General features: G+C 38.1%; 1 protein-coding gene across 3 annotated transcripts in view; it reads right to left on the reverse strand.

Annotated features, from left to right (window-relative positions):
- RAD18 (RAD18 E3 ubiquitin protein ligase) overlaps positions 1-12,112 on the reverse strand; it is a 207,641-nt gene that overhangs the window by 152,844 nt on the left and 42,685 nt on the right. For all 3 annotated transcript variants that reach the window (XM_060239602.1, XM_060239603.1, XM_060239604.1), the window contains 2 exons: positions 10,919-11,018; positions 5,878-6,062 (listed from right to left, as the gene is read on the reverse strand). In XM_060239602.1, coding sequence (XP_060095585.1) covers positions 5,878-6,062; positions 10,919-11,018 — 285 coding nt within the window. The remainder of the gene's footprint in view (positions 1-5,877; positions 6,063-10,918; positions 11,019-12,112) is intronic.

Consider the following 12,112-nt stretch of genomic DNA (forward strand, 5'->3'; position numbering starts at 1 on the left):
ACCCAAATATGAATTCAGACAGGAATTTGAAACCTTCCGAAGAAATCACTCCATAAAATACAGAGATTTAAGAAATAAATCCAGTATCAGTGTGTTCAATAAACAACTCATGAATAAACACACAGTTGGAAAACATCTGCTGATCTGAAGAAAAATTCAATCTGGACTGAACTGACTTAACTCAGAAGCACAACTGAATTCAAATATAAATCATATCATTACTATACTGGCTTAGATTCAATCTGGCTCCAGGTGGTTTCTCAAACTCTGCAAATATGTCTGCAAGTATGTGTGTCTGAAAGCAATTATTTTTCAAAGACTGATACCTGGGAAGTTACTGCAGCATAGGAGGGAAAGGGATAGAGCTCAGTCAAGAAGATTAAAAAAAATCATAATGCATTCAAAACTCCATTCAAACCTTGGTATCAGCTATAGAAATTTGCTCACAGTACAGGAAGCCAGTTTAAAAAGACATCTGACCCAAATATTGACATAATATTTTAAACTCCCAAGTTTTGGAGAGTATCAAGAAAAGACTGCAAGATGTGATGCTCTTGAAGCCCCAATGGATTCCTCAAAGATCTCACTTCGTTAAAGCAAAGTAAGTTTCTCATTTTTTCCATTGCAGATGAAAAATAGTGCTTAATAATTAATCTTCTAATGGTAAGCTTTAGCCTTTCATCTACAGTATGACCTTTTGCCAGAATGGGGATATGGCTCATTGAGACAATTCATGCTTTACATGGTTAATTCTGAGTAACTAAAAATACTGTGATATCAAAAAAAATAACCCTCTGAGACTTGGCATGGCATTCTCCATCAAAACAGATAACAGTCAGTATTACCAACATTTCATCAAAACAGACAACAGTCGCCAATGCTAAAACTCAGTTCAAGGCAGCTCCTCTATAGTTATCTTTTTAAGTAGAACAGTGACCTACGGCAAGTCCCCTGCTGTACCACATTGCCATAAAGATAGATTAACAACCTCTTCCTAGTAAGTAAGAAAGGTTGCCTTCACCATCAAGCTTTTCTTGAGTTGGATCTAGCAATCAATCAGCAGAAGTCACTGCCAGTCGTAGATCATTTCCACATTCCACCCCCGGGAAACCTCCAGAAAACCTGATTTTCAGGGTTGTGGGACCTACATGAACTAACAGTCATGCTGTACTCATGAAGAGGGGCAAAAAAATCACCATCCTTCCTTTTACTGAAGAGGGAGTTATTAGTCCACTAGAGCCAAAAGGCATTGCTGGGGAAACAGGAATGCCAGAAATATCCACAACTATCCCCAGCTAGGAACATTTTGTGTTAAAGTTATCTTCCATAGTTTGGCTTACTTGAACCTGTATTAATTTGTCCATGGTCTAAGGTAGTGTTGTTCTCCTCAAACCTGCCTTGAGGGATATGATGGAACAGAGAAGAGAGCTTTTGCAGTTGTGGTCCCAGGTTCAGGAATTCCCTGCACCAAGAGGTCCAGTCAGCCTCTCATTACTGGCCTTTCAGAAGATGGTGAACACAGTTCTTTCCAGTAGGGCCTTTGACTGAAGTGAACTGAGATGAAAATCTGGGCTTAAGGATGTGCTTTTTCTACTTCTTTTTTTTTTAACATCTTTTGAGTTTATTGGTTAAAAATTCTTCATACATTATTCAACCACAACTGTTTTTAACGTCAAAGATTTTAAAATACCAAGAGTTATTAAATGAAGATGACACCCTAAAAACGGTTGAAGAGCTAGGGAACCAATGCATAAAAATGGATTGGTGCCTAACAATGCAGATCAAATCAAAATTTAACAAAGACAAAGTAATCGGTTTCAGCAAAGAGAATTTTGATTTTGATAAATTGTTAATGAGTGAGGATAAACTAATAAAAAAATTTTATAACTATCTTATGCAACAGAAATTGGAGGATGAGACATTTAAAGAAGTAATGATAAAATGGTCACAAAATCTGACAAAACATAGATTTAGAGCAATGGGCACAATTATAGCAGATTAACTGTAGAATAACTAAGGCAGTAAATTTTAGAGAAAATCTATTGAAGATGTTTCACAGGTGGTATATTACACCAGTTCGGTTAGCTAAGATATTCCCAGGAGTATCGCCAAAGTGTTGGAAACATGGTGAGAATATAGGCACGTTCTACCATTTGTGGTGGATGTGCAGAAGGGCGAAAAAATATTGGGTTAAAGTTCATGAACTCCTTCAAGGAATGCTGAAAACGGTAATTCAGTTTAAGCCCGAAATTGTCTTATTAAGTCTGGTTAAAAGAAAATGTTCACTTAGTAATACATGTCCTCACTGCCACGAGAATGTTATATGCAAAATACTGGAAACTGGAGAAAACTCCAAACATGGGAGAGTTAATAGAAAAGATTTTTCAAGCTGCAGAAGCAGATATTCTTACAGCAATAGTCAATGGGAAACCAAAAAAAATTGGCCACTCAAAGATGGGGGAAATTATATGATTGGATACAAATTAGTTAAAGATGAGGAATACAATACAAGCAATGGGTTAAAATCTGAAAGAAATGATCTATAGAGGATAAATAAATTAAAATGAATGGACGGATGGTATAAGGATATTAAGTAATTTAGGAATTTATGAAATAACTACCTTTGTTTTCTGTTTTTAATAATTTTGTGGGGGGGTTGATTCTTTTAAATGGATTATGAATTAGGATATAATTATCAGGATGTAATGCTTTTTCTACTTCTTAAATCTGTTGCACTGCTGAAGGGGTTTTTTTTTATTAAAGAGCTCAAATATCCCATACTTTTCACAATAATACAAAATTATATACAGATATAAAAATTGCAGGGCAAGAAAAATGGGTGTTAAAAATGGGAAAATTACATGAAAACATTCCTGCTAGTCCTAACTACAGTAGAATGTCTAATAAATGGAAGCCATTTGCAAGCCAGAAATGCTATTGAGAAAAGACCACTTCTATAATAAATGTTATCAGCTAAAACCAATTCCTGCTCATTTTAAAACCTTAGCAAGCTATTCTCTGAAGAGATCACTGCCATTTTACCATAGCCCACACAGTTGCAGCAACATTTTAAAAGCTTTAATATCAACAATCTAACATTGGTTTGATCATTCAAAACCAATATAACTGACAAAAAATTGAACTTGACCAACGTTATTCCAAACAGTTAAAAATGACAAAAGCACTTTGGACTGAGCATAAGGCCAATTCTACTAAAGATGAAAGAAATTAAGATGAGATGCAGAGCATTCCCAACTCATAAAAACTGTCAAAGAGAAAGACTCTAGTTGGCCTTGTGGGAGTCAACTACTAATGGTATAGCTTCTTATATCGTGCTTCCCTCAAAGACAATATTAGAGAAAAATCCTTAAAACTAATTCACACACATACACATACAACATATTCAGACATAAATAATTTCCCAACAGGTATCCATACTCATTCAGTTACTATACATCTGTATAGTTACTATATATATAGCATATATAATTACTATGTATAGTAACTATATATTTGTTTCTACTCCGCATGTGCAAAGATTGAAGGGACCACTGTCATTTTACCTGGCTTATCACATGAAGAGAACTGTAATTAATCACAAACTGAACATAAACTGGAAGTGTGATGTGGCTTTAAGAAAGATTAATACAATTCCAGGTTGCCTAAGCAGAAGCACAGTATCCAAATCACAAGTTGTAACATAATGCAATCCTATGCAGTTACTCCAGTCTAAGCCCCACTGACTTCAATTGGAATAACTCTGATCCTTTGGCAAAAGGAAAATGCCAGATTTTTCCTCTTCCTTTCTGCAGAGCTTTTCCAGAAATAGCACTGCTGCCTCATTGCAAAAGCACAGTGTAAAAACAGAAAAAGTACCCGTCCCTTCTCCCCAATTCTGTGTGCATGCCATGGGACTCAAAGGAAGGGAGGATCACTAGAAACCCACACATAATGTCTGGTTTAGTAAGTCGAGACAAAAAGTTAGAGATAATTATTATTATAAATAGCATTTCAAGTAATGAGAGAGGAAGGGAGGAGGAAAGGAGGGGAGAGAGAGTATATATATATATATATTTGAAAAAACAGAAACAACCTGATTAACATAAGGAAAAATTCATACAAAAAACATCATCATACTTTTCTATAGACAATTATAGTCCTGTTGTTCTTCCTAAAATCTTAAAAATTGTACCAGAGCACTCACTTTGTAGGCACTTCTATCTGTTGGCTATGACTAGTGATGACAAGATAAGTTCTGCCATTGTATAACCAGTGTTAAATAGTTGCACTGGTTAACTACAGTCATCCAGTTTGTTTGTTTTTTAAGCCACTGTAGTTCTACAGGTTATACTGACCCTCAGTGGAAAGAATACTTCTACTTCAAGCTATAAGAGGCAGGACCGGATCTACATGTTTTTTGAAGGGGGGCAAAATTAAAAAATGATGCCCTCTTATGGGCCATTCTGTCTTATGGTCTCATAGAATACAATGGACTCTATACCCAATCTGGCATCCCCCCCTCCATCAGCGCCCAGGGAAACCATCCCCCTCTGCCTCCCCCCACTAGATCCTGCCCTGATAAGAGGGAGACATATTGGATACTTTTGAGTCAAGCTCTTTCTATTGTATTCCCTTTAGGTATTCTACAAAACTTTCTGTTTATCAGCTATGCAAGAATCTAGTAGTACTGTATAAACATTCAGGCCTGCTTAGTCCACAGAACATCTTCGTCTATCTGTGCCCTTTGCACAACAAATGTGACCCTCTTCAGCCAGATTGACAGCATTTTTCTTTATGCTCCCTCATTTGCTGGAACGTGCTTCCTGAGGAGGTTTGCCCTCATTACTGTCTTTCCATGGGCGACATTAAGACAGTCCTTTTTCAGAGAGATCTGCTCTTTGAGTTTGGGGGGCTGCTTTACCAATCTGAAGGTTTGAGATATTTTGGTTGGATTTGACTTCTGAATTTTTATTTTTAAGATATTGTGTTTTTAATGGCAATATTAGCCACCTCTAGCACGCACCAAGAGGCAGGATATGTATTTTCATATAAATGCCTGCCACATGTAAACACAGTTTAACATTGAGTTTGTAACAGGGAATCATGACTAGCATACCAAGGCCTTCAGCACCCCAGTGAAAACAACAGGATAGCCATGTGTATTTCCCCTCAGTGTTTATGAGAAAGCCTGCAGCAACAAAGTCACTAAGGCCCACTTCACATTAAATGTAAACAGGGAGGTCACATGAAGCATTCCCTCTAAGCTGAGTTAGTGTGAGCCAGCTCACAGTTTTTTAGCCTCAGCTCACACAGGAAAGATTGCCCCAGAGCAAGCTAATATATGCAGTAGCTCACAACTTTAATTCTAGTAGCTCTCAAAGTAGAATTTTTGCTCACAAGACTCCACAGCTTAGAGGGAGTATTGGTCACATGGAAACACCATGAAGGGATTTCAATATAGCTATTTAAAACTGCATCCATTCAGCTGCTGCTGAACTGAGCCCATCTGTGTGAGATAGCTCCCTAGATTAGCCAGTTTCAGGTGACCTGTCTGTACACTGCTATCAATACTTCCACCTGCACTGCTATCAATACTATCAATACTACTGATAAACCAGACAGCTGCAACTGATCCACGTGGCAAGCCACTGAATACAAGCTGTTTGCATATGAAAGAGCAGTCGCCAAGCAATTTCATATGATCTTCAACATTACAGCCATTTCATGTTAAGGAAGGAAGAGAACCAAGTCCAAAGTAAAGCAATTAACAGTTTAACATTAAAATGAAATTTCTAGTAGTAACCATTGCCACCCAGAACAGAAAGTGAACAGTAAGAAATAGTTGAAGAAAAGGTTAGTTGAAATTCACCTTCCTACCTGATTTGGGATTTAAAGAATCACATTGCGCATTATACATATGAACAAACTCTTGGTGTCTTTTAATCAGTTGTTGTTTTGTTCCCTGGGTAGATAGCCCATGCTGCTTCAGTCTTTTCCTCAGATCTCGGTCAGAAAGTAAGTTGTATACCACTTTAGGCAGGAATCTTCTTTTTTGTCCAGAGCTGGAAGAATAACAACAAAAACATTATAAAACCTCTCCCTCGATGCACTCAAATGAATGCAATATGTTTAATCTCCCTCCAATTCTGTTTAATCATGAATGAAATACTATCAAAGTTCATACAGGCTTTATGACTCAGCATGTAGTAGAATAAATAGAAAGCTAGAAGAGAAAATTACAGTCAGAAGCATTTTTTTCTATTTTTCCTACAGGGTTCTTCTAACACTATTTGCCTCTAGGTGGGAAGCCATGTTGGTCTGAAGCAAAAGAACAAAGTTAGATTCCAGTGACACCTTTAAGACCAACAAAGTTTTATTCAAGGTATGAGCTTTCGTGTGCACACACACTTCTTCAGATACAATTAAGTTTGCATGCAGACTTTAACTTTGTTCTAGTACTTGGCCTCATTTGACCTATCTGACTGGCCCTTTCATTGTTTGATAGATTTGACCTCCACTTTTCACCACCTTTAACAGATTGTTTTGGTCAGCAACATACAGAAACACCAAAAGTTTGGATTCAGATTCATTCCAGCTCCAATTATTTCCATCCTGCAGGCAATCCCTCAGTACACACAGGGTACACCACCATCCACAGCCCTGCAGACCTACCCACAACACACTAATGGTTTCTCTCCCTTTCTCTCCACCCAATAAATTCAGTTTTTCCATTTCTGAGCTTGATGCTCTAATGTCATTACAAATATTCAGCCATGGTCCAATACTAGATACAAATTAAGTAATGTTCTAGCTGTAGACCAAGAGAGAACATCCCCCCCACCCTTTTAGAAACTTGGTATCCTGGCAAGCCTAAACTTATTATACAGGAAAAAAAGTTCAAAATGTATCCAAAACAAGCTTGATGACCATTTTAATTACTTCATTTTAATTACTATAATCTTTGTTCTCTGTAGCGCAGGTGGTGAGAGGATGCATTTCCTCTCCAAAAGAGAGTTGTTAAGATTCTGGTAGGAAGCATAAACCTTTCAGTGGGTAATTATATCATAGTACTTCTGACAATCCTACAGCATATGTGAAATAGCAAGCAAAAGAGAATTTGCTTGAGGAAGCCAGCAGGTGAAGGCTGTAGAGCTATTCCCTCACATGCCTGGATTGAGACATCAAAAGCAAGCTGGGGGGGAAAAGGATTCTGCAAGGGTCAGTCCCGTTGGCATATTTTCAGTCACCCACTCTACCACACATGCAGAAAAGGCACTTTAGAGGCTGAATTAACCATTATCAAACACTGATAAAAATACAAGTCAGACATGATGCTTCTTAAGCAGAGGGCTGCCAGGGCACTTTTCAGGGGCATCATTACAACCATTAATGAATTGACATCATGCCACATCCATCCTTTGAGCTAATCGCAGTTTAGAGCCCAACCATATTTTGAGCTCCTACTGAAAAACAATAGATCCTAACTGGGAAAAGGTAAGAATGAAAGATGGAGCATAATTTAGCATGTGTTGGAACTGAACTCAAGAGAAAGGGGTACAAGGAACAGAGAGGGATTGAAACTATTTAAAGTAAATGTAAAAGCAGGATGACTGCTTCCACACACAATTCTATGCACAGGGAGCCACGAATACAATTGCTAGATTTGTATAGATGCAGAATCATAACAACTTGCCCCAACAAAATACAACTAAATCCTCTAAACTCTGTTTCTCCAGTTTTCTTTATGAAATCAAGAGCAAACTGCATTCCTCAGAGACAAGATGAATGTTCAAACTGCTACTGAAATAAAATATGCTGCCAAGGTCATGCTTAACATCTCTCAGTAGCTAAATATTTTGTGATAAGAATATTTTTTTCTTTTTTATGAGGGAGAGAGTGTGTGTGCGTGTGTGTGTGAGAGAGAGAGACTTCTCAAAGTCTCTCCTAAGCATGAAGCCTAGATAAAAATAAATCATTACACAAAACATCCACACTTCTAAAATGTCCAGAGGAAAGCAAGTTCCAGTCATCTAAGCCCTTATCTGTCCACATAATAACAAAAAACAACAAACGCTCAAAAAAGTGTCAAGAAAATATTACACATGTCTCAGAGCTACATGGCAACACAGCTATGAAAAACATTTATATTTCTGTGACAAAGGACATAAGAACATAAGAGAAGCCATGTTAGATCAGGCCAATGGCCCATCCAGTCCAACATTCTGTGTCACACAGCGGCCAAATATATATATATATATATATATATATATATACACACACACACACACACACACACACACATACACACTGTGGCTAATAGCCACTGATGGACCTCTGCTCCATATTTTTATCTAACCCCCTCTTGAAGGTGGCCATGCTTGTGGCCGCCACCACCTCCTGTGGCAGTGAATTCCACATGTTAATCACCCTTTGGGTGAAGAAGTACTTCCTTTTATCCGTTTTAACCTGTCTGCTCAGCAATTTCATCGAATGCCCACGAGTTCTCGTATTGTGAGAAAGGGAGAAAAGTACTTCTTTCTCTACTTTCTCCATCCCATGCATTATCTTGTAAACCTCTATCATGTCACCCCTCAGTCGACGTTTCTCCAAGCTAAAGAGCCCTAAGCGTTTCAACCTTTCTTCATAAGGAAGGTGTTCCAGCCCTTTAATCATTCTAGTTGCCCTTTTCTGAACTTTCTCCAATGCTATAATATCCTTTTTGAGGTGCGGCGACCAGAACTGCACACAGTACTCCAAATGAGACCACACCATCGATTTATACAGGGGCATTATGATACTGGCTGATTTGTTTTCAATTCCCTTCCTAATAATTCCCAGCATGGCGTTGGCCTTTTTTATTGCAAACGCACACTGCCTTGACATTTTCAGCTAACAGATTTGATAACCCTGTGTTGTTTTATACTCAAGATAATGTTAAAGAATTATTGAAACCTGAAGTTTCATTCATTCGTAAGGAAAGAAAAATCAAATAAGGACAAGCTCATAGAAGCAATCATAGAACTCACACCAACTCCATCATTATGCATGTTTTTGTGAACCTTTTTGAGAAAGGTGATCGATAAAGAAAATTTTAAAAATAATTAAAGTCAAAGTTCATATTAGATCAGTCCTACTTGTATTTCCTATTGTCCTAAAAAGTTATAGAATGCAGGCTGGTTTCAATAAAATTGTATCAAGAGCTGGCCTTATCTCAGTACCACTACTATCTTCATTTCTACTGTTTGGGTCATGAGCCTGTTGTTTCAGAAACAATGCTTATTCTACCTATCTTACCTATGTTAAGACACAAGTATTTAGAGTTAGTTTCAGCAATATAATGCAAAAATCTAAATCCTCCTTTACAATTCTGCAGGGCAGACTGGAAAGAGATATGGATAATTTTGCCATCATGACTTTAGCTCCCAATTGTACATTCATAGTAACTATGGGGCATGTTGCATACAATACATATTCAACTAGAAAAGCAAATTTTTAAGGGTTACCATACTGGTGCAAGCCAAAAGTAGTCTGTCACTCAGTAGTTGTTCAGGTACGTTACTGGCCTGAATGGACAACTCTGACTGTGCTTTGTGGCCAGACAATTTCCCTTTTGTGAGCCATATATAACAGACCTATCGAAGAGAGCTTTTGATTCATGTGAAACATCTCTAATGGAGGCCAGAAGGTGGCTACATGGAGGACATATAGAAAGCCAAGCAAGCCTGCTACCTCACCTCCAAGTTCCACACTTGGTCTGTATATGGCAATGGGAAACAGCTGCCTCATCTTTGAGTTTCCATGTATTGGCACCAAGATGGAACACGGATCCTTGCCAGCAAAACACTGGTGTATAGTAACCCACAGCTCAATTCTTTAATGTAATTTTTTAGACAATTCACAGTGGAAGAAAATAGCCTTTGAGAAACCAGGCAGCCCAGAAAGTACATGTTATCTCCTTAATAGACCAGATTCTTTTCCATCTACTTTGCTGTTGTTTCCAGATCCATATTCTAGATTCTTCACTAGAAAACAGTATGAAAATGGATCCATCCCTATCATCCCTCCTCTCACAGTCACATGGAATAGACACCAATATCTGTGGTTACGTTCCTCAGCTAATTAATGGATACCCAGGCCTCTTTCCTCCGTGAACTCACCTAATCTTTTCAGAGCCATTATTTATTTATTCCTTATAATGTTTATGACTCACCATTCTGCCATAGGCACTCTCAATGATTTGCAAGAAATACCATTGATAACGTTCCCTAGCAACAACCTCCGCAGACCACTTGCACATCTTATAAAAAAAAATCCTTTATGTTTTTCATCCTGATTTTACTGTCTATTATATTTCACTGGCCTTCCAGCTCTTGCACCATCAGGCAAGGTAAACAAGACTGTTCTCTGCACACTCCATTCATGATTGTGTAGACCTCTACAAACTTTGGCAAAACGCTTCCTATGGCAAGCCATCAGTTTTAGAACCATCTTGGCCAAATGGTCAAAACCATTTCAATCCAGCCTGTATTTCTGCTCGATACCCCCTACTGTGCACACTTTGCAGAAAGCTTTTTTTAGAAGGGGGGGTGGGGATAAAAGCAAAGTAAATATTGTCAAACAGAAAACCAGACACGCTTTTAGCACAAGATTTTCTTTCCCTGCAGATTCAAACCCACCAAAATCATCCCATTTACTCTTGAAACCGAATGTCCTTGAATAAACTGAATGTTCTTGTTGCTAATACTGGGTTTTTTCTTTTCCTTTAGAAGGTGCTTGTCAAGCTTATTCTTTATCTAAAGACTGTCTTCATAGGATAAAACAGGCAAACAAGAACTATTCACTTTAGTAACTCAGGCTATAACCTGCTACAGAAAAATGTGCAACAGCAACAAGAAGCTCACCCATTCAGGTCTCTTACCTTCGGAGACTCTCTTTCTTCTCATCACTAGTCAAGCAGCTATCAAGGTGCTTATTTATATGCAGTCCATGAACAGGAACCCCACAGACTGGACACTCCACTGGAGAATTTTGAACACAAACACACACACACAAATCAACATAACCTTTCCTAAAGCCTGTGACTTTAATGAAAGTAAAGCAATATCAAATACATTTGTAGTTTGTTTTGTCAGGTCTATGGTGGTGCAGAAGGGAATACACAATCCTAGGACATTTCTTCCCAATAATATACTCAATTTATTCATTATTATTGGTTATATCTTCCCAACTTTAATTTATTTAATTCAGGTTTTATTCGCCCTCCCCACAAGCAGGGCTCAGGATGGCTTACAACAATTTAAAAATTTTAAAAAATTAAAACATTATACACTAAAAATCAATTCAATTTAGCATAATATAAAGTACAAGATGGCTCCAATGTGGTTAAATTACTCATAAGTTCCCACTATATGTGAGCACTGATGGTTTAATAATTTAATTACTTGTAAAATCCCACCAGAAATCACATAAAACAATGCCTGCAAATAACGCCAGCATATGGAGCGAGGGGGGGGGGGCATTTTAATTTGGTATCCACTGCTGCAACCAATGACTCTCTGGAACTGTAACAAATTCTGCAGGGCCCTTATTTCACTTGGAAGACAGTTTTACCAGGCTGGAGCCAGAGACAAAAAGGTTCTCGCTGTAGCTGATGCTAAGCAGATATTTCTTGGACCAGGTATCACTAGTAGATGTTGATCTGAGGAACACAAGACTCTTTGGGGGACAAAGCGGGAGAGACAGTCCTATACATATGCTGGTCCCAGACCGCACAGGGCTTTAAAGGTTAATACCTACATATACTCTATCTATTAGTTATTGCTGAACTTGAGTTAATGCACAGGTTCAGAACAAGGAATCCCGCCCCAGGCTGAATAGGGATTTAGGGTTTTTATCTCACTACAGATGCTAATTTCCTGCCCCCAAGCATTTCCCTCCAATCAAGCTTATTACAATATGCATGGTACCTCTGCATCCTTCACAAGCATTCTTTACAGTGCCCCTCCTACCTTCTGACTAGGATAAAAGGATTTAGAGATCTCCATTTCTACTCAGCTTGTGTAGGGAGCTTTCACTCTTGAAAGCTTGTACCCTGAAACTTTTATTTGTCTTC

The sequence above is a fragment of the Heteronotia binoei genome, chromosome 5 (genome assembly GCF_032191835.1).
Source record: "Heteronotia binoei isolate CCM8104 ecotype False Entrance Well chromosome 5, APGP_CSIRO_Hbin_v1, whole genome shotgun sequence".
NCBI classification, from domain to species: domain Eukaryota; kingdom Metazoa; phylum Chordata; class Lepidosauria; order Squamata; family Gekkonidae; genus Heteronotia; species Heteronotia binoei.